This window comes from Marmota flaviventris, chromosome 2 (assembly GCF_047511675.1).
Source record: "Marmota flaviventris isolate mMarFla1 chromosome 2, mMarFla1.hap1, whole genome shotgun sequence".
Taxonomy (NCBI): Eukaryota; Metazoa; Chordata; class Mammalia; order Rodentia; family Sciuridae; genus Marmota; species Marmota flaviventris.
In genome coordinates, this window is record NC_092499.1 from 91,132,194 (window position 1) to 91,156,095 (window position 23,902).

A 23,902-nucleotide genomic window follows, 5' to 3' on the forward strand; every position below is an offset into this window, starting at 1 on the left:
TTTTTCTCACTTATTTCAATGTATTTAGGTTTAAAAATTTTAAGCATTTTATAATTCTATCTAGGATAAATTTTGACATAAGATGCAAAAGTAAAAATTAAGAATAATATTTGTGGGAAAGACCAAGGGGGGGGATATATATTAGTGGTAGTATGATATAAGCATCTTGTGTTTTCCACCTAATTTCCCTTTTCTCTAGCCAACATGAAAGGGTTGACTACGAATATGCAGACAAGGTAACAAAAGTAAACAGCTGATTAGTAAAATTACTTTATTTTCCTCTCGTATTTGCTTTATATCTTGCTTTACAAAGTTATGAAGTTCACAGCTTTATACCAAAACATAACAAGACTAGGTTATTTGCTTATAAACATTTCTGTGGTCAAGTATTTCATTCTTATCCATATTCAATATTTAAAAAATCTGAAACCAAGGGTGCTGGAGCAGCTCTAGGGCATATATTTATCTTTAACAGGAGAAAGATCTTCAACAGCCTTTCTTGACCCCCTCTGTACCCAATTCACTGGTGTACTATCTTAAATTTAGAGTAACTCTGGGAAACTTCAGTCACTATATGACCCAGCAGGTCATAGTTGGGTTGAAGGTGAAGTTAGAAGCTGGTGTCTATAACAGTAGGTCTGGTTTAAATGAGGATTCCTCATCCACTTGTATGGAACTCAGCCCAAATTGCCTCCATCACAGCCTCTTTCCTATCCATAAGATCTCTTCTCTTAAACCCTGAGGGTCCTACTGACTTGTGGCAGGGATAAAACCACTGTTTTATAAAAGTGGCAGGTGCAGCCTTCATAATAATGCTAGGAGCTCTCCTTTAGGTAACAGGATCAAAATTTAGAAGAAAGCCTACGTAAACTGCAATTATTTGAGCAAACCAGAGTGTACAGGCTGTCCAAATCCCACTTTACAATATACTTCAGTCTTTTCCAATGAATTCTCTTCCATTAAAAATACCATGCCATTCCTCTACTCCCACCAAACTTGGCCACATGCCTAAGTCACTAAAGTTGTTCAGAAAAAACAGCAAAGTGAAACTTTTATTAAGCAAATAATCACTTAAGCAGAAACAGTTTTGTCTATAAACTGTATGTAGGTAATGAGCTAAACACTCAACTTCTAATTCTTAGAATTTTTTCCCCACCAAAGAAGGAGTGTAAAAGAAATGACTTGCTCTCAAATTTGAATAACATCAGGTCAAGATAACTCTTCGCTCTTTTTGTTTCCACTGTTTGTTTTGTAACTAAGGAATATGCCAAAATATATTTTGAATTTAATTAAACTTTTGCATAAAATTTGAAGCGACTGATATTTTATCAGAACCGCCATTAAAACATTAGCATATGCTAGTATAAACATTTTAGCAGTCAAGTGTTTCATTCTTATCCATATTCAATATTTAAAAAATCTGAAACCAAGGGTGCTGGAGCAGCTCAAGGGCATATACATCTTTAATAGAAGAAAGATCTTCAACAGCCTTTCTAAAATAATTGATGGTTTTCTTGGCTCTGAGCTGTTAGAATAGGCACAAACAATTAAAAATCACATTCTACAAATGGCCTCCAATTACTTATAAGAAATGTGCCTGTTCTGTCAGGTTGTTAAACTATGTCCTTCCTCTTGAAGCCTCTAAACAGCAGAATCAGCACAGACCCTGAGCCACAGCTCTTCTGTAAGGGGAAAGAAGCGACAGCTATAACAATATCATGGAGAACTTAAAAAACAGCAGAAGTTTTGCATAACTTAAGGCGCTTAAAGGTGATAACACAACCATAAACAACTGAAATGCTTATGGTCCCCTTTATTTCTCAACAGAGGGCTAGACAGTTCATTCTAGATAACACTTGAACCTGATGTTAGAATATCACATGTTCTTGAAATGAACACATTACTACCACTTTTTCAAAGAAATCTTTTGTGAAATAAAAAATATCACAAGCACAGGTGCCCACCCATATATATGCATACAAAGGAACTTTCACACATGCATATCCAGAGGCAGATACATGCACATGAGTCTACCAAGTTAAATCCAAATCACACTTCTTACCTATCCTACAGTCTGCAATACCCTCAAAAGTTGCCCTTGACTGCCCAACACTTTACATTCCCCTTTCCTGCTATACAAAAGTTCCACCATGGTTGTTTCAGACACATCCTTGGGCAGAACAGAGCACCTATGCACCAGGCTTTCTTAGCACACTGCCCTGCCAATGTGGAAATGCAGTCACTGCAGTTCAGAGAAAAAGACCAGGTTTAGCAACAAATCCCAAAAGACTTTCCTGGAAATTACTATTTCCAAGCTTGGAACAGTGTGGTTTCTCTGGTTACCCTTACAGGAAATGGAGGTGAGAGGTAGGAAAAGCTTTTAATCCCACACAGAAACAGTGCAAATATACATTATCAAGAGGATCTTCTCTGTTCTCTATACAGCATCATGCAAACCTAAATATGTGGTTAACAAGAGTTTTCCACTCACAAGCACAGAAATAGCTTGTGGAGCCATCCATTATCTGGTAGTAGCTCCTACATTAGTTCTTAACATTTTCTGGATCCAGTAACAACCACTAGAACCTTTCCTGGAAAAAAAACAAAACACATTCTTAGTCTTGTATACAATTTCAGGGGAGTTTCAGCCCCTCTTGCACCTGTCTATGAGCCCCTGGGGAAGCCCCTGCTCTGGAACTTGAGGGAAGGATACTCAAAGACATGTGCACTAACGGGATAAACTTGGATGCTGGCAATCCTAAGAAACTGTAGGTGTCACACACCCTGTAGCTCAGTAAGTGAAAGGGCTTCTCCCCCTCCTTTTCTTGGCCTCTCTGAAGAATCTGAGTTTTGAGAATTCAAAAACAAAAGGTTAGAAAGTAATATATGTATAGCTTTACTGGTAAGAGTCTAGAGAAAATCTAGAAACAAAGCAGTTCCACTAAGTCTTTGGTGATTTGGATGTTCCCAATGGACACAGCCTTTCCTTTCACCATAATCCTCTCCTCTCCCAGCTAGCAGGGAAGTGAAACTAAAGACACTGGCTTCAGAAATAAGTCTCTAATAAGCCTGCCTGAGGCCCTAAAAATTATATCCAGATGCTTTATTCTAACTCTCCCATATTGGGTGCTGCAGTTGGGTTGAAATCACTCTGTGAGTCCAAAGGAATACTTGATGGTTGCCATCAGTCTAGGTTCAACAGTAAGAGATGGGGGTAGGCAATAAAGTAAACCAAAAGGTTTCAAACCCACAAGAAGTTTGGAGAGTCAGAAATTTGGGGAGACAAATATACACCTCCAGTTCAAACAGCCTGAAAATATCTGTAGCAGTGAGCAGCACCCAGGTCTAACAGCAAAACAGAAAAGTAGACAGACATTAGGTTGGCACGTTTCTTCACACTGAGCACTTTATCAAAATTTGCACTGAAGTTCACTAGGGAAAGCAACTTGTAAGGACTTACATAATGGGACTTAAATATTTGAATTTCTAGAATAGTGAACAGAGCAATTATTCTAGCTATTTATAAAAAATCTGTGTGTCCGTTAGCATTTAAAGTCAGTTCTGTCCATCTACAAAGCGGGTGAATAGTGAAACACACTGCACATAATTTTTAAGAAAGGAAATGATTTGCTTACAATTTAAATATCCAGTTGTTTTAACTGGAGAAATTAAAACTAATCCTGAAAACCTAGCATTTGAACAAAATGTATTTAAAAGCCTGACTACAGGTCTAAACCATCATAAGAACATACACTTAAAATCACAAACTGAAATCAACAAAATATGTTTGTATGATTAGGGTCAAACTAGGTAACCAACTAAGATCTGGATCTTTAATGAACATCTGAAGAATGGTAGCAGCATAAATCACTAAATGTCATGCAGTCACAGAGGGTGGTTCCTTAAAATCTGTTTGACTGTTTAAACCCTCCAGCATGAACTTGAAGTGTACTCTATCATCCCACAGAGCTGCCCAGACTTATGCTAGTTGTTAGCCTGACTGCTAACCCACTTTCTCCGTCCCCATTTCACCGGAGAAAGGAAGACAGTGGCTAGTATGAGGGGCCTATGTGAAAACAGTTCAACTAATTAATGTAATGACTTCCCAACATGGGAGGCAAAAAACTTCATGAATCAATTTTGCTGTCATCTTCAGCATGTCGTTCAATGTGTCCTGCAGCATCCTGAGGAAAAGGGAGAAGGGCTATGAGAGACAAGTTGGTGATAGAACAGAAGAAAGCCAAAGCCACGTTAAGCCATTATATAAAATAGGTTTTATATGGGATTCATACCTGAAGGCAGTTAGGAGCTGGCACTTTGCTAATTTATATGAAAGTATGCACTTATGGACTTAAAAAAACTCTTGTGTTAAGAGTTCTTGTCCTGGGGGCTGGGGATGTGGCTCAAGCGGTAATGTGCTCGCCTGGCATGCATGGGGCGCTGGGTTCGATCCTCAGCACCACATAAAAATAAAGATGTTGTGTCCACCAAAAACTAAAAATAAATATTAAAAAATTCTCTCTCTCTCTTAAAAAAAAAAAAAAGGAGTTCTTGTCCTAACACAGGAAGTTCCGTTATTGATTTGAAACATCTGAAAACATTCCCCTAAGCTCTTTCTCAAAACCTACATAATTAATTTGAAAATCTCATTGAATTATTCCCCAAGTCTCTGAATAATAAAAAGAAATTCCTCAGCCCTCCACCTATTTATTAAGAGTGTCCATAATTTCAATAAAGTAAAGATTTGCCAGCCTCTGCTCTGAGCAGTCTAAACCCCAGTTAACCTTGAATCCCACTCATGTACCTGCTTGGATCCTTTCCTAGCAGTGAAAAAAGCATCACAGTTCTTCCAGCGACATTTCAGAGTCTGAAAGTTCGGATTAGTGTGATCAGTCAGCAAATGTTGTTTTAAGTGATCTATAACACCAAATATCAGAGAGCAACCATGCCACTGCAAAGGAAGAGAATGAGGAGACTAGGTAAAGAAAAGCACAGTAAAAAACAAAACAAAACACCCCAAAACAACAAAAAACAGAAAGAACACAGTAAACATATGATCACAACATCCCTTGTTTTATCCCATAAATACTACGGAAGCAAAAAGTACACCCCTTATTTTTTATTTTTGGCTATAAACATAGCAGGGCCAGAGGCAACCAAATTATCAATATAATGAGGACCCCGAAGGACTGAGAAGTCTTTTGATACTTTGGTATTTTGAGAAGATAAAACACTAAGGTAGCCATTACATCTTGTTAGGGAAAAAATTAGCAAATATATATAAATGAACAAGCATAAATTCAGTTCAAATCATAGTCTTGACCTTGCCATCATAAAACAGAATTTCGATCTTAGACTATTTATTACAAAAGGTAAATAATTTTCCTGTAATACTAAAAAGGATATGTTTAATAATCCTAAGAACTGATGACTTGTAAACTTGGAAATAAAAATGTCTTATAAAGAAAACTACATTTGTGGAAATATTTGTTGTCATGGAAGCCTGACTTTTCTCATGTTTTATCATTTGAATCATAATCTTTACCTACTTAAAAAAATTATTTATTTATGTATTTTTAGTTTTAGGTGGACACATTATTTTGTGGTGATTTTTTTTTTTGAGAGAGAGAGAGAGAGAGAGAGAAATAATTTTTAATATTTATTATTTAGTTTTTGGCGGACACAACATCTTTGTTTGTATGTGGTGCTGAGGATCGAACCCAGTGCCTCATGCATGCTAGGTGAGCACTCCACCACTGAGCCACATCCCCAGCCCCTTATTACCTACTTTTATTTAAAAGTGTAACTTTACTTGTAAATGTGGCTCATTTTCATTATTAGTCAGAAAAGCATAAAAACTGGCTTGGCATTTTCCCTGTAATTTGTTTGTAATAAACCTTATAGCTCTAATCTAACAATTTATTTCTAAAAAGTAATGCAAATTTTTAGATTTCCCATTGTTAGACTATTCCATCCCACCATATATATATATACACACACACACACACACACACACACACACACGTACATATACATATATATATATATATATATATACATACACACACATATATATACATAGACACACACATATATATGTTTTTTAAAGTATTTATTTTTTAGGTGTAGTTGGACACAATGCCTTTATTTTATTTATTTATTTTTATGTGGTGCTGAGGATCGAACCCAGGGCCTCACATGTGCTAGGCAAGCGCTCTACCACTGAGCTACAATCCCAGCCCCTATATATATATATTTTATACAAGGAATTAAACCTAGGATGCTTAACCACTGAGGCACATCCCCAGGTCTTATTTATTTTTTATTCTGAGATTAATCTAATTAAGTTGCTAAAGCTGGCATTGAACTTGTGTCCTTCTACCTTAGCCACCTGATCTGCTGGGATTACATGTGTGCACCACCACCTCTGGATCTTATTGTACTAGATTTTGCTTACCTTCACTGGCAAAATAGAAAAAGACAGCAATACATAAAAAAGCTGAAAAGTAATTAGGCTGTGGATAAGCCTAAAGTCAGACATCAAATAAGTTTTAAGGGCTAATCATTGGCCCCTTTACCAAAATAAAATTTAGGTTGGTGAACTGAGGTTTATAACTTTAAGACTACAAATTTTTACTTACTTATTCCTCAGAAACCAATGAGGATATAAACCAAGCCATTAAACATTTATAATCCCTAAGAAGTATGTGTAGTAGAGGGACAGGTCACAAAAAGGAAAAGAAAAAAAAAAAACACAAAAAACCACTTCTGCTTTTACTTCATATACTTTTGATATAGTTGATATTATCTAATCTTGAAAGACTTTTCATTAAAGAAGTATAAGCATTTTATGTATGATTCTTAAAATAGCTTCCTTGTCCTACAGTAAAAGGCAAAAAGTAGATGCTCAAATACAAAAATGCTATACTAATGATAATGAAAATCTATAAACTAGCCTAGAGTTAAGCAATTCCTAGGTCCGGTGACAGGAACAATTTCAATGCTTACCCAACAGCGGTAATTCTGCATCAGATTTAGTCTCACAGCCTGAATACTGCCATCATAACAGCCAGTATAAATCTAGAGAAAGAGATTTATAACACTGGATCAAAATATACACAAAGAAACAACTACAAAACACCTTTAAAATAAGAATTAAAAGATGGGGTTGGGATTGTGGCTCAGCAGTAGAGCGCTCGCCTGGCATGGGCGGGACCTGGGTTCGATCCTCAGCACCACATAAAAATAAAGGCATTGTGTTGTGTCCATCTACACCTAATTAAAAAAAAAAAAAAATTGGGGCTGGGGATGTGGCTCAAGTGGAAGCGCGCTCGCCTGGCATGCGTGCAGCCCAGGTTCAATCCTCAGCACCACATACAAACAAAGATGTTGTGTCTGCTGAAAACTAAAAAATAAATATTAAAAAAATTTCTCTCTCTCTTAAAAAAAAAAAAAAAAAGAGTTAAAAGAAAATACAAACCTAAAGCAAAATAAGCTCCAGAGTACTAGAATGGGAGCCACTCTTGGGACTATGGCTGAGAGCAAGCCTGGCAAGACTCAGAGGGCATTTACCTTTTTTTTTTTTTTTTTGAACCCAGGGGTGGTTAACCACTGAGCCACATTCCCAGCCCTTTTTAATATTTTATTTAGAGACAGGGTCTTGCTGAGTTGCTTAGGGTTCACTAAATTGCTGAGGCTGGCTGTGAACTCACAATCCTCCTGCCTTAGCCTTCTGAGCTGCTGGGATTACAAGCGTGCACCACCACACCTGGCAACACTTACTTGTTTTTCAACCCAGGTAGCTCTGGTTTCTAACTGGTGTTGCTTATTAGGCATCTGCATTTCATTGCAGGAAAGGGTTCAATACTCTTTGAAAAATACTCTTTCAATTCATTGCAGGAAAGGGTTCAATACTCTTTCAAAACTCTTTGAGTTTGAAAAATATCCATCCTGGCTCAACCCCACAATTTAGACCAAAATAAAATACATGAAGGTTTAGCAAGGTTAAGAGAATTAGCTTCCACTTTATATATATATATATATATATATATATATATATATATATATATATATATATATATATATATATGGTTGGACACAATATCTTTATTCTATTTATTTATTTTTGTGTGGTGCTGAGGATAGAACCCAGGGCCTCGCACGTGCTAGGTGAGCACTCTACTGCTAAGCCATAACCCCAGCCCTATTAGCTTCTACTTTTAGGTCTGCTATAACTATGTCACACTAGCCAAATCTCCTGACTCCACTTCAGAGTTCTGTTCAGATCATAATGTCTTTGGAAAAAGCACCACTCAATTTTTAAAAGCATCTTAAATATATCTTCTAGTGAAGGATGGTCTTAGATTTTTACTGTAATTATTTTCACTATAAACAAAAATGGATATTCAACAATGTTGCTGTGTTATTTCTCACTATTATTAATGCCAAGAGATAAACAGACATTCAATAATGAGGCATACAGAAACAGATGTCACTTTGGGAAGTGACAAGTAGTAACATATTATCTGTATGTAGAATGTCACATAAACACATTCAAAGGCAAACTTCTAATGAGGCAAATAATACTCACCATGCTTTTATGGATGGTCATACACATAATCATGTCTTTGTGTCCTCCATAAACTTGCAGTCGATCATGGGACTTAGAAAGAAAAACATGGTAATAAGGTTATTTTTACCTTGTGCTTAATAAACAGTCCCTGCAGGCCTTGGGAGGCTTAAAATTGTATCTCAGGCACTAACTAGAAGGACCAGTAGTATTCTAATAGAACCTAATGTCAGTCTCCTTATTAAGTCCTACTTAATAAGAGGAGTTGATGATAAGTAGTAAAACCAATTTCTTTAAAATCAAAGTCTCAAAATTGCACACAAGAAGAACTGTTAGAAGAGAACTCTTAAAAAAGAGACTGAGGTTGCCCTCTAGAAACCATTTACATTTTGACACCCATGCACCTCTCACCAAGTATCTCAGAGTAGTGTCTGTCAGAGTGTGGTCCAGTTTCATAATTATTTAGAGTGTTTGTAAAAAAAAAAAAAATGCAGTATCAAAAATCAACACTAATCCCAAAAGACAACCCCCCCCAAACCATTCAAGCCAAAATACTGAATCTAAATTTTACCTGTAATTCATAGACACGAACAAATTTATCCAAGCAAGCAGTCACCATCACTTTTCCTAGGATATTCACCACAGTCACTGCATGATTGTGACCTTTATAGATCCGTACAAGCTCACCAGTCTACATCAGAAGAAAAATAACAGTCACTAGACTGATTTTTAAGATTCCTTTCTACTTTTGAGATTAATGATTCTATAATTCTAAGAGGCATAATTCTGAGGTTATCTGTAAACCCATGCATCTGTTCTAATTTTAAAAGCTGAAGTGCTTCCACAGGCATTTGTTACCTATATAAAATACATGCAATGTATCCTGATAGAACCTACTATTATAGAAAGGGAAGGGCCACAATTCTATCTACAGCTTTTGAAGTACAAGTTGAACATCTCTAATCCAAAAATATGAAATCCCAAAATTTCTGAGTGCAGACATGACACTGCAAGTGAAAAATTCCATATCTGACCTCCTGTGACAGATCAGTCAAAAACAAAACAATAAAATTACCTTCAGGCTATTCACATATGAAATATAATAAATTCCATGTATAGACTTGGGTCCAGTCCCAAAATATCTTTTGGAAATATTCCAAAATCTGAAAAAAAATTTGCAATACTTCTGGACCCAAGCATTTCAGATAAGGGATATTCTGCCTGTACTTTTAACTTTTATAATTTCACTGAATCTGGACAAATCCATCAAGTAGGATTATGCCCCAGTTTATAGACCAAGAACTTACCTTGTGCTTAATAAACAGTCCCTGTAGGCCTTTGGGAGGCTTAAAATTGTATCTAAAGTACTAACTAGAAGAACCAGTAGTATTCTAACACAACCTCATGACAGTCTTCTTATTAAGTCCCACTCCTCAAAAGAGGAATTGATAATAAGAAATAGTAAAATCAATTTTTTAAAAATCAAAGGCAGCTTCAGAGCTGCCTTTAGGACGTAAGTACAGTCTTTCAGCGGTTTTAATTTGTTCTATTTTAAACTACATAACACATCCACTTTATAAGAGCCTCAGCTGCTCCATTTAATTTGCTTAAATGAGGCATTCAAACAAAACCTTGAGTCTGTCTCCTACTAAAAATTTTGACAAAGTCAGGATTTTTGGATTGCTCAATATTATCCAAGAGCATATACATAAGAATTACTATTAATTTTTTCACTGAATAAAGGGCTTAATTTAAATTGCAAGAGGGCTGAGGAAACTTCAAGCTTTAACCACCATTTTATGAAAGATTTCCTTAGACTACATCAACTTGGCTTACATGAATGTTGTGAGCATGAACTGACTGATCACTGGAGCCACTGAACACAAGATCATTCACCACCTTAAAGAGAAAAAAACCTCAATGAGTTAGATTCTGTACAAAGTTCTCAGTTTCCTCTGTTAATTTATAACACTGGTGGATCTAATTTCTATTCTATTTTGAGCTGAGCATGAACCAGGTATAAAATAATGATTCCAATGATTGGGGTTGTGGCTCAGTAGTAGAGTGCTCGCCTAGCATGCACAAGACACTGGATTCAATCCTCAGCGCCACATAAATGTAAAATAAAGATACTGTGTCCACCTAAAGCTTAATAATAAAAAAAATAAAAAATAATGATTCCAAGACAAATTTTCTCAACTGAAACTTTTGCTCCATCACTATAAATCACTATGAACTGATGAACTGACAAGAACTGCCAAGTTTATTAGCTCTCTGGACTAATTAAGAAGCTCTTATAGTATAGCCACCTTCTACAATAAAATACTTTTATTTTTTGGTGGGGGACAGTACTCGGGATTGAACTCAGGGGCACTGAACCACTGAGCCACATCCCCAGTTCTATTTTGTATTTTATTTAGGGACAGGGTCTCACTGAATTGCTTAGTTGCTGAGGCTGGCTTTGAACCTGCAATCCTCCTGTCTCAGCCTCCCGAGCTGCTGGAATTACCGGCATGCACCACTGTGCCTGGCAAAATACTCTTAATTTCTTTTTAAATAGTTTTTAGTTATACATGGACACAATATCTTTATTTCGTTTATTTTTACATAGTGTTGAAGATTAAACCCAGTGCCTCTATGTGCAAGGCAAGTGCTCTGCCACTGAGCTACAACCCCAGCCCAAATACTCTTAATTATTGTCTCTCAGTTAATATATTAAAAATGAGCATTTCATTTGGTGAACCAGGCATAAAGAAAAGGGTTACTTCCTTGCTCTTTTCAAAGTAGCTGTATTCTAAATGTATTAGACAACAGAGAAAATTTGAAACTCTATTTGTGCCAGACAAATCTTGTCTTTTATACTATACTTACCTTCATGCAAAGAATGGTCTTGCTATGGCCCTCCAGAGTTCTGAGGAGCAGTCCATTCCGTGCATCACGTACACTGATTGTACAGTCATAAGATCCCACAACCAGCAACTTTCGGGCACCTTCCTGAGCTGTGGCAAGACAGCTGACTGCCCGAGGGCCATGACATTCAAAGATTTCAAGTTGTTTATTGTTCTGAAAAATAAGTCACCGTTATATAAAATAAAAGCAACCTTAGTTGTAAGACTAACAAATTCCATCTTATAGACTACATCTTTCATCCACTTCCTTCTCTTAACCCTTAGTCTAACCTTTCAAGTCAACTTCCATTATAAAGTCTCCTAAATGATCTCCTTGCTTCTACTAATACCAGTCCTTCCCGATCTCATCAACTCCCCAGTGACTTTTCTAATATAAATTGGATCTTGTTTCTCACATTTTAAAGCCAACAAAATGAAGTCCAATAACCTTAGCAAAACACAGATGCCCTTAAGAATTCCATAAACCCTACCGAGAGCCTAGCAAATACCAGATATTCAATAAAGGCTTGCTCAACAAATGAGTTTATCTATGGGTTAGTAAATAATAAGGCCACATGGGCATTAAGGCAAAACTCTGATGAGTTCACCTTAATGAAAAGGTCATCTTCATGAAACCCTACATCAGTTCCAAATCACACCAATGTCATATGTGAAGGAGTTCAGATTCATTTCTTATGGTATCATTCTTAAAATGAAATAGACTGGTTTAACCTGTGACTCATTATTTGGCCCCAAATCTTTAGACATGGTTTAACTTAGCAGAGTTATATTTTGGTCCTGGCACCTCTGAGTCTGAACAGACAGAAGAGAGGATCTTATTTCATTTACATCAGAAGACAACAGTTTTTAAGTAATGGCTAGTTCTGCTATTTCCCCAACAGAAAATGGAAATGCCTGCCCATTACTTCTTCCTGCACACACTCATTCTATTTTCAAATGGCAAGAGAAAACACCATTTTCTTCTCCCAACTACTAACCTTTATGTTGAAAGTTACCACAGTACCATTTGCTAGTCCAGCATAAAGAATTCGCCATCTACTATGGAGGCAGAGAACCCGGTCTTCCAGATGTAACTGCTCCACACACTCTCGGGTCTGACAAAAGTACACAATTATCTAATCAGCAAATAAGATATGAAAACAATTCCTCCTGAAAGTAGAGTTTCAAATGACTCTAATGAGGAAGAAAATCATGGCATTTTCTATTTTGTAGAGGATTTTTTAAAGATCTTTTTCCTCTTTGAAATACGAGGCCAAAGATCTCCAGGCTATAGGTAACAATGGAAAAAATATGTACATTCTAATAATGGTATCTATGTTTCTAATTAAAAATGTAGAAAATCTTCAAAGGACACTATGAGTCTTAAGTCTCTGAAATAAAATGGACAAAGATAAAAATAAATAAGTAAAATAAAGGTATTGTGTCCATCTACAGCTAAAAAATAAATATTAAAAAAAGGAAAATGTTGTATATTCAATAAATGCATTAATCAAATGTGTTTTCCTATAATTGGTTCTCTATTTCAATAACTTTCAAATGCCTTCTTCAATATGGTACTGGTTTAACTAGGCCATTACTACGCAGGAAGCTTTTTAAAAATATAGAACCGCAAATTCCTGAGATTCTAATTCAGTAGGCGGCTTAGGAACCTGTACTTCTAAAAATTTTCCTTAAGGGGCTGGAAATGTAGTTAGCTCAGTGGCAGGGTACTTGTCTAGCATAAGCAAGGCCCTGGATTTGATCCCCAGCACTACAAACAAACAATTTCCTTAGTAATTCAAATGCACATACAAGTTTAAGAAGTATCTACTTGATATGACTTTCAAGAAATTTTTCCATGAGGGGCTGGGGATATGGCTCAAGTGGTAGCGTGCTTGCATAGCATGCATGAGGCACTGGGTTCAATTCTCAGCACCACATAAAAAAAAAATAATAATAGTAATAAAAAAATAAAGATGTTGTGTCTACCTAAAACTAAAAAATAAATAAATAAATAAAAAATATATATTAAAAATAAAGAAATTATTTCCATGAATTTCCCAGGACTGGATTATACTAGAAAATCTAATTACCTAGAACCAAGTATAGGGCCATATATAGTATATATACAAGAACTATTGTTGAGGGTTGGAGGTGTGGCTCAGTGGTAGGGTGCTTGCCTAACATGCAAGGCCCTGGATTTGATAGTAGCAGACAAGAATTAAAAAAAGAAAATAATTACTAAATGGTACCCAAGTGATTAAAGGCCAAAGTATAGATTTTAAAACATATCCAGTTAATATGTGTTTTAAGCTCTCCAGATGAATCTGATGCACACTAAAGTTGTGAACAGTGCCACAGAAATCAAATCTTAATTATTAACAATTCAATTAAATACTGACTTCTTCCCAGTAAAATACAAGAACCTTGAACTAGCACTGACTATATTCCCTCCCTTCCTTTTTCCTATTATCATACATATTCCATCTATATATGTGATAAACCTAACGATGTAGAGTCATAAATTTTGTATCATATAGTTTTGTCTTTTAAAGAAATTAAGAACATATTATGTAAGATTTTGGTGTAGGAGCAGTGCTACAGCTTAAACCCAGGGCCTCATGGACTACCACTGAGCTATACATGTACATAATTATGAAACCATATATTATATGTAATTTTAATGAGATTTTCTCACTTAGTTCAATGTATTTAGGTTTAAAAATTTTAAACATTTTCTAATTCATTCTATCTAGGCTAAATTTTGGCATAGGATGTAAAAGCAAAAATTAAGAATATTTGAAAGAAAGACCAAGGGGGATATATATTATTAGTAGTAGAATATAAATAATACTGGAAAGAGACACAAAATGTGGTTTATGTCAATCTCATGTCTACTACCCAAGGTAATTCAGTATGCTAAAACAGGTTCAGACACAAAGAAAGTTAAATGGGTGGAATGAAGTATCTGCCACAGTATCTCCATTCAATACAGTAAATAGTCAAAGGCTCACAATTATCACTTTTTTGGGGGGTGGAGGCAGGGTAGCAGGATGACCAAGGATTGAACCCAGGGACACTTAACCACTGAGTCACATCCCCAGATCTTTTTATTTTGAGATGAGCTCTCCCTAAGGTGCTTAGGGCCTTGCTAACTTGCTGAGGCTGACTTTTAACTTTTCAAGCCTCCTGCTTCAGCCTCCCAAAATGCTGGGATTGCAGGCATGCAACATGGTGCCTGGCAAAATTAAAATACTTTTGATTTCTCTAGACCCACTTACCTTAACATTATAGCAGCGAATGGTGTGATCACTGGAACCAGTGTAAAGGGCAGCATTCTTTCCAGAGGTCTGAGTAACCAGAAGGCAGTTAACTTTGGAAGTATGGCCCTCAAACACACCAATACATTTCCGACTCTAAAATCAAGCAAAGATTAGATGATTACTTTTAGGATATAGGATTAAACAATACATTTCATCATCAACAACAAAAATGCTAAAACTTTCAGTTCACTCAATGCCTGGAATAATGCCTGGTACACAAAAGGTATTCAATAAATATTTGTTCACTGAATGCCTATCAAAACAGTCACATATACTGAGCTACATAGAATTATGTTAACTGAGACATACAAAAAAATACTTAAGGCAATTCACTATAATGAAGGCCAGTACTGGGAGGGTAGCTCAGTGAATAGCACATAGATAGTATGTGCAAGGACCTGGGTTCAATCCATAGCACTAGAAACAAAAAAAGGTCCAAATTTTCATGCCTAGGGCAAGGTTCGTCTCTAACACATAGACCAAGCACATAGCAAATTCAAAATTAAGCTAATTACCCATAAAGTTGCATGTTTGACCATCAGCTTGAGAATACTCCACAATACTAAAAAAAAATGTGTCAGGTGTTACTACAAGTCTTCAGGGTCTAGGTATGATTCCCTAAGGGAATTTCTAAATGTCATTTCTATGTATACACCAAGATCTATTTAGAATATATGTGTGTGTAGGGACTGGGTTTGTGGTTCAGTGGCAGAGCGCTCGCCTAGCATGTGCAAGGCCCTGGGTTTGATCCTCAGCACCACATAAAAATAAATAAATAAGTAAAATAAAGGTATTGTGTCCAAGTACAAGTAAAAAATAAATATTTTTAAAAAGTGTGTATGTGTGTACAAGCTATATGTATGTATACACATAAATACACACACACACACACACACACACACCCCTTGTAATTTAGAGATGGACTTGATCCCCCTGGATCTTACACTCATACTTCTTGTACCACCGTCTCCTTTCTTCAGTCATTGCTGCTGCTACTCATATCACTAGATTAAAGGAACCTATATACCTACTGCCTATAGTAAACAATCTTTCTGGTTCATCAGCTAACTTTTGAGGTTTTACTGAATTTAGTAACTTTACATACTTTTTCACAGTGTTTGTGAAGATAACATACTGTCCCTAAAGTTTCCTGGCTATCACTATTGATAAACAGAATTAGTTTTGACATACATGAAATCCAAAACTTAAATCATAAAAGTATGAGAGAATGAAAAATTGCTGCTCTCCTCAATAACTTAGATTCTGTAATTAATTAATTATTAGGGAAAAATGTTTCCTCTAATACTTCCCTAATATTCATATTATCACTCCTAATACAGCAGCTATGCAACTGACCCCATCATCAACTCCAGTGTAGGACCTGAGCCCAAGCTTCTTTATATAATTCCACCCCACTTTCTGGTGGTGAAAAGAAAAACAAACCCCAGAGGCACTTTACAAGAGAACTACCTTTTAGGAAAAGATGATATCAGAGAAGACAAAGATAAGAGAGAAATAATAAAGTCCCCAGTGACCCCACTGAGATGTGGATCAACTACAACTAAAGTCAGTAAAACCCCTCAATAAATTCCCCCTCCATGTTGAAGAGAGTATGAACAAGATTTTCCAAAACCTATATAACCAAAAACATTCAAAATGTCACATTCACTTACCACCAGATTATAAACTCGGACAGTTTTATCTGCTGAACAGGTATAAAGTAAGTTTCCAAATATCTGAATAGCATTCACTGCAGCTTCGTGCCCCTCAAAGCTTCCTTCTGTGGGTTCATCATCATCTCCTGGCTCTGAAGATATTTCTAGAAAACAAGAATAGGTTTCAGAGACATGTCTGCTACAGTCTAGAAAGATACTCAAAACTCAAAAACATTACACCATATAGTTGTCCCTGAATTAAACCTAAAGATGATTTCCTAAAAAGTCTATTTTCTCTAGCAGAATATAATAATTCTCACTGAAAATCTTTATTATGAAGCTTATAAAATAAGAGAAGGTGGGGGACCTTTAATTTAGGAAGAAAATCCTTACAGATTGAACTTCTCAGTGATATTTGAAAGGTACCCAGTCTCTCTTCTTGCTGCATCTCTTGCTTCTGAACAGTTATTTCTTTAAGTAAGGGATTATTCTTTAAGCAGTTCCTTCTCAAAGCAAAAATCTCTGGTGCCAATGAAATCTTAATACTAATTAGTAGATAAGGGACTCAGATAAGAGATGGAAGTGAAAGACTTGAAAAAGCCAGGATTTGAAGATTTAGCGCTGATCAAGACAATTCTGTTGATGTACCTTGGATCTAAATTTACAAATCTTAGTTACACATCCATTGTAACTAAGATTTGTAAATTTAGATCCAAGGTACATCAACAGAATTGGGAGCTCATAACCCACTTGAATCAAATTGTGAAATATGATATATCAAGAACTATGTAATGTTTTGAACAGCCAACAATAAAAAAAAAAAAAAATAAATAAATAAATTTACAAATCTTTTTCCTGTGGTTGATTTACATAAAATAAAATGACAAATACCTGAAGAGTTTTTTGATCCTTTTATGGAGGAGATCACAGTTTGAGTTTCTGCCACACTGCAAAATAAAAGCAAGCCTTCTTAGCATCTGTGAGAATAGGACAGATAGAAAATCTAAAAATTTCCCAACTCAGGGAATTTCTCTAAACAATGGGCAAAGTAGTAAATGATATAATAAGAGATCAATTTTTCTATATCAAATTTCTATATGAAGAGAAATAAAAACAGAATGAATATTTACAACCTAATCAAAAGAGAAAGCAGAAAAATCTCCACTATTAAAATCTAATTCCTCCATTTCCATAACCTACTATTCTCAAACAAATTTTGATTTTTAAACAAATTCTGATTTGTAACTAAAAGTTTTATTTATTTTTGTACTGGGGATTGAACCCAGGGGCACTTTACCACTGAGCTATAACCCTAGCACCATGAAAAGTTCTTTAAAAAAAAAAAAAAAAAACGACGAGTGGTTGGTTGTGGTGGTGCATGCCTGTAATCCTAGTGGCTTGGGAGGCTGAAGCAGAAGGATCACAAGTTCAAAGCCAGCCTCAGCAGCAGTGAGGCACAAAGCAACTCAATGCAACCCTGTCTCTAAATAAAAATACAAAATAGGGCTGGATATGTGGTTCAGTGATTAAGTGCCCCTGAGTTCAATCCTTGGTACCCCTGAAAATAAAAAATAAACATAAAAAAAAAAAAAAGACTGATGAAAGCTGTTTTGATTGGACCAATAACATCCTTACCTCACAGGGATGCCATCCTTGTAGCGGGTACCAAGCTCACTAGTAGAGCTAACTTCATCACAACCAGAACGAGAAGCTTCTAGTGGGTTTTGTTCTGCAGAGTTCCAAATATCTTTTTTAGATGGGCTATCAGGTTTCTCTTCTCCAGATTCAGAAGAATCAATAGCTACTACTTCTAACTGAGGATTAGGGATTTCTAGAACTTCTAGGGATGAGTCACTGTCTGCCTCATCTCTGACACTCTCTTGCTCCTGACCAGTTCTATCTTCCCAGGTAGAGGTGGTTACTTTACTCCCTTTAGTTAATTTTCCAGTTTTTACTTTCCTTACAGGTTTAGCAGTAAATATATCCTGTTCAGTGTCACTATTCTCAGGAACATGGGCAGCCCGTAGAGTTTTCTTCTTCCGAAGTTTCTTCTTTTTCTTGTTTCCCCTAGTTTCAGCTGATGTCAAAGTGGATTCTGCCTGTTGCTCGGGCTGGTCAGCTGGAGAATGAGCCTCCTTCTCCAAAGGGGTTTCTGAAGCAAAAGATAATCTTAGAAACGAACTGCTACATGCTTCAGACCCACTGTTGCCTTTGGTTGGCTCTTCACTGTCTTTATTTATGCTAAGAAGATCGGTTGATTGGGAAGAGGGAGAGTTTTCCCTGTTTCTTGTATTTCCTTGCTCCACAGGAAACTTCAGATCTTGGATAGGTTCATGGCAATTTTCTGTTACCTCTGATAAGGACAATGCTGCAGTGATGACTGGATAAATTGGACAACTGATTTCTCCTAAGTTGAGAAGAAAAAACGTTTACATCTTTTTTTGTGTGTTTGCAAACTGCAAATTATTTATCACTAATTGAATCTCTACCAAATAATGTATCAGTGATATGTTCATAAAACCATGATTGTTACAGCTGTTAACTCATCCTCTATGAAGTTACCCATAACCTACACTCATCCCTATTACGGCACTTATCCTTTGCCTTACGTCAATATAAAAAATAATAGGCATGTCTTAGTCCTTTCAAAAACTCCTTATGTGGCTCTGGGAATAGCTCAATAATAGTGTTTGACTAGTATTTGTGAGGCCCTGGATTTGAGCCCCAGCTCTGCCAAAAAACAAAAAAACTCCATGTGGGGCAGGGATTGCTTATATTACTCTTAATCTTATTTTAAAAGTCCACATATTTAATATGGTGTTTTATTCTTTCTAGATATTTAAATATCTATTTAGCTAAAGTATTTCCAGTTTTATTTCTTAGATGTTTTCTTTTTACCCACACACTATCCTATTTCACTATACACGGGTGATTAAAAAATTCAATTGACTTAAGAATGCTTATTTTCATTAACTTAATTATTTCCTGTCTAGGGATTTTTAAACAGATGAGAAAAAATTAAATATTCAAAGGAGATTTATTACATAAATTACTGTATATCTTGATTGTGCAACTTTTCAAATATTACACAACTAGTAAAATTTTTAAAATATTTTAGATAAAAAAATCTATTTTTTTGGAGATAGGATCTTGCTAAATTGCCCTGATGGCCTTGAACTTGGCTGCCTTAGCCTCCTGAATAGCTGGGATTGCAGGCCTGTGCTACCAGACCCAGCTCTAGATGAATTATTTTCAAGACAAAGGAAAATGAAATATTAAATGCAAAAGGTCAGGTTGTAATAGGCTATGATTTCTCCTTTGTACAAAGTCTACATATAAATACACAAACACCTGTGATGTAAGAAAGACTGAGGGCTAGATAAAGCTCAATGGTAAAGTGCTTGCCTAGCATGTTTGAGGCCCTGGCAGGTTCAATTACCAGTGTCACAAAAAGAAAAAAGTAAAAAAGAAAAAAAGAAATGGCTTGAAATATAGCCAGGAAAGGTGGTGCATACTTGTTACCCAGGCAATTCACGAGGCTGAAGCAGGAGGACTGCAAATTCAAGGCTAGCCTCGGCAACTTAGCGAGACCCTTTCTCAAAATAAAAAGAGGAAGGAAGTAAATAGTTCATGGTAAAGCATCTTGGGTTTAATTCCCAGTACCAAAAATAAAAAAATAAAGAGTAAACACTGAAATAATATAACAAAATAACATCTACATTTTTGTAATCTCCCAACTTTTTAATAATGAAAGTGAATTATTTTTGTAATCAGAAAAAGAAATCTATAAAAGAATCTTTATTACTATTTTTTTAAATCTTAAATACTATCCACAAAAAAAGCAACTTAAAATTCAACATGAAGGACAATTTCCATTTGATATCAATATTATTTATACTGGTACTAAAAGCTAGGGTAATTTTTCAGACTGTTTTTGCTCAAGAAATCACACAATGCCAGTTTGTTTCTTTGTTTGGCCTAATTTTCAATATGGCAACACTGTGGTCATAAAAACTTCTAAGAGATTTTAAATAGCTAAGAAGTTATTCTCAAATGTTAACTAGATGTTATTTTATGAAAAGAGTAAAAATCCTGGCTACTTCTCAAAACCACTTAAGTCCAAGTTCCCATTAGAGGATTACAAACCCCAGAACTCCTCTCAGGCTTATAAAAGTTCTGACTTGTATTTGAGATAAGGACATTTGATGATAAAAAACTCAGAGCATATACCGTATCTAAAAAACTGGATGAACAACTTTAACCCATTTATCACAAACACCAAATAATTTCTGCACCTAACCTAATAAATAGAAACTTTTAAGTACTAATACAAAGTCAACTCAATAACCTTAAATTAGAGAAAATTAAGTTACTGATATTTAAATTACATTCTCTAAAACATTTTAAAAAACTCTCCTCTATGAAGGGCATTTAAATAAAAATTTAATTGTAATAACTTTAGTTTAATGGACAAGTATGGTTTTACACACTGTTATAAAACTGCCCTAGTCCCACTGCAGGGATGCCCTTTAAGCCAGAGAAAAGCTTACTTACTATTAACTTGGGGTAATTCCTTGGATACACTGCAAGCAGAGACTTGTGATGCAGCATTCACATTCTCATCTTGTTCAGGAGACATGGGCTCTTGTTTAATCTGAACTGATGAGTCTGGAGCAGGAACACTACCATGGGCTTGGAAAGCAGGAGATGTAGTTACTTTGAGAAGGGCTCCAGAGGATGATGGGGATACATGGGAAGGAGGCGGCTCCAGAAAAACTGGGAAAAAAGGATTAGGCAGCAGCGCAGTATCAGCAGATGTCTGAGATCTACTGTTCCTTTGTTCTCGAGTGAGGCTACAGGGAAGCTGATCTGGGTGCTCAGAAGGTTCATATGTTTCTAAAACAGGAAACACATATACAAATACAAAAATGTTATCTGAAGAGTCACTTGTTTCTAAAACAATTTGTATTTATAAACATTAGAAAGGAATTTTAAATAAATATATTAGTATACTCCCACATAATTCTTCAAAATAGAATATCATCTAATCTATACAACTACTAAAGATACAGGTATAAAATTAGCATCAACATATCAATTTTCTAAACTTTAAATGACTTATCTAAAATTATATAAACACCAGTGGAAGTGCCAGATTTGAACACTGGTCTTTTTATTCTTAATCCAGAGTTACTATATCCATTGCTAAACATTTCTGGGATATACAGTCTAAGGGTTTTTTTTCCTTTTTGTTTTTTTGCAGCACTGGGGATTGAACATAGGGTTGTTCTATCAGTGAGCTTTTTCCCCTGCCCTTTTTATTTTTTATTTTGAGAAGGTCTCACTAAATTGCTGAGGCTGGCCTCAAACTTGCAATCCTCCTGACTTGACCTCCCGAGTAGCTGGAATTACAGGTGAGCACCATGGTGCCTAGCTGGTTTCAGGCTTTTTACAGAATGATGAAACCAAAAAAACATGGGAGAAACTATATGATCTTTCCATAACTACTTTTCCCTCCCTTCTATATAGAACAAAAAGTAATAAGCTATGGACACCCTATGAATACCTTGTAATCCCTGTAGAATCTGTATTCTATGAGTCCTCAGTGCACTCATTTCCATAGTTATCTGAAAATAAAGTATCTTGTTAAGCATTTCAAAATCTACTTCTGAGATGATCTGTTTTCATTAGACCATACATATGTTGTTACCTGCTGCTTGAGCATGAGCAACCTCTGAACTTCAACATATGCTGTCTGCAGAGCTGCCCGGGCCTGCAGAAGGTTATTATCCATGCACTGCAGTGATTTGCTTAGTTCTTCCTCTCTTAAGGAAATATTCAGTAGCTGGTCAACCTGAGAACGTTCTGCTGAAAGAAATCATAAGGCCCAGCTTAATACTGGAGACTCCTCTTCAGTAACAGTTTCTCAAAAGACTCAACTATGCCCATGATTCAGGAAAAAACTTTTGTTTTCTCCTCCAGAGGTTAGGAGACTCGACAAGTCTCAGAAAATATGTGGCCAAGCCTGATATCAAAGATAGAAATGAAGTAAGAATTGCAAGACAGAGTTGTCTCATAGGTCAAGTATACCACATTGTACTATCCTAACTAATCACTTTCTTTCTCCACTAACTTCCCAGGTGAAATCTCTGTTGAAGCACATTCATGGATCGAGGTTTTATTTTCCATTTTTTAGCTACCATCCACTTCATTTAGGGCTTTTGCTTAGACTGGGCCTCAGACCTAGTCTGCTTAGAACTTTTCCTCCCAAATCTTATATTTTTCTAGTCTGTTAATTTCAAATGGTTCTCTTCAGTCATATTATTATTATTTACCACTGAGATAGATATATATATTTGACAAGGGTTTAATATCCAGAATATTTATAGCACTAAAAATATATATATTTTCTCCCATTCTTGAGATTGTTTCTTTACTGTTATTTCCTTTGATGTGCAGAATATTTTTTAGTTTGCTGATGATGGGGATACATAGGAAGGAGGCGGCTCCAGAAAAACTGGGAAAAAAGGATTAGGCAGCAGTGTGGTATCAGCAGATGTCTGAGATCTATTGTTCCTTTGTTCTCGAGTAAGGCTATAGGGAAGTTGATCTGGGTGCTATTTTAACTAATTTGTCAATCTTTGCTTTTGTTTACTGTGTTTTGGGGGTCTTATCCAAAAAATCCTTGCCCATTCTAATGCCCTGACACATTTCCCATTTTCTTCTGGTATTTTCATAGTTAGAATAGCTCTCCTTATTAGAAACTGCCTTGTGAAAAAAATACATTGTGTCAGTAGAAACATAAGGAGTCAAACTCAGACTATTTCTCTTACACACATTCAACTACACAGATCACTTTGATGCCAGACGTGTGGGGGCTTTCCCCATACACAGCAAAAATTGATTCTGCAGGGAACATCATCAGACAGGTATTCTCCAATTCAATTCTAACACTATTTACCAGGGGATAACATAATATCCTACAGACTGAGCATTTAGTCTCCAAGACTACCAACAGGCCATAATTTAGGGTTCCTATAACCCCTTCCTCAGGTTCAATTAATTTGCTTAAGCAGCTTATAGAACTCAAGGGAATACTTATATTTGCTCATTTATTATAAAGGATATTGCAAAGGATACAGATAAAGAGATGCATAGGGCAATGTATGGATGTATGGAAGAAAGAAGTTTGATGCTGTGTGGGTGAGCCACCCTCCATGAACCTCCATGTGTTCAGCTACCTGGAAGATCTCTGAACCCTGTCCTTTTAGGTTATTTTGTCATAGTTGTTGTTTATACACACACACACACACACACGTACATTTTTTTTTTTTTTTAGTTGTTGACAGACCTTTAATCTATTTATTTATATGCAGTGCTGAGAGCCAAACCCAGTGCCTCACACATGCCAGGCAAGAGGGTTACCACTGAGCCTCGGCCCCAGCTTCCTTTTAGGTTCCATAAACC

The 23,902-nt window shown here is 36.0% G+C and overlaps 1 protein-coding gene across 7 annotated transcripts in view; it reads right to left on the minus strand.

Annotated features, from left to right (window-relative positions):
• The window catches only part of Znf106 (zinc finger protein 106), a 72,831-nt gene that overhangs the window by 3,450 nt on the left and 45,479 nt on the right, over window positions 1–23,902 (minus strand). For 2 of the 7 annotated variants that reach the window (XM_071608142.1, XM_071608141.1), the window contains 15 exons: window positions 22,146–22,300; window positions 22,002–22,062; window positions 20,990–21,331; window positions 18,071–18,842; window positions 17,327–17,382; window positions 16,454–16,599; window positions 14,739–14,873; window positions 12,456–12,572; window positions 11,441–11,632; window positions 10,406–10,468; window positions 9,141–9,260; window positions 8,591–8,662; window positions 7,009–7,080; window positions 4,805–4,951; window positions 255–4,184 (listed from right to left, as the gene is read on the minus strand). In XM_071608142.1, coding sequence (XP_071464243.1) covers window positions 4,128–4,184; window positions 4,805–4,951; window positions 7,009–7,080; window positions 8,591–8,662; window positions 9,141–9,260; window positions 10,406–10,468; window positions 11,441–11,632; window positions 12,456–12,572; window positions 14,739–14,873; window positions 16,454–16,599; window positions 17,327–17,382; window positions 18,071–18,842; window positions 20,990–21,331; window positions 22,002–22,062; window positions 22,146–22,300 — 2,507 coding nt within the window. In that variant the 3' untranslated portion in view covers window positions 255–4,127. Of the gene's footprint in view, window positions 1–254; window positions 4,185–4,804; window positions 4,952–7,008; window positions 7,081–8,590; window positions 8,663–9,140; window positions 9,261–10,405; window positions 10,469–11,440; window positions 11,633–12,455; window positions 12,573–14,738; window positions 14,874–16,453; window positions 16,600–17,326; window positions 17,383–18,070; window positions 18,843–20,989; window positions 21,332–22,001; window positions 22,063–22,145; window positions 22,304–23,902 lie in introns of those variants that run through there. The other 5 variants (XR_011706661.1, XR_011706660.1, XR_011706663.1 and 2 more) reach the window with 4 other exon arrangements.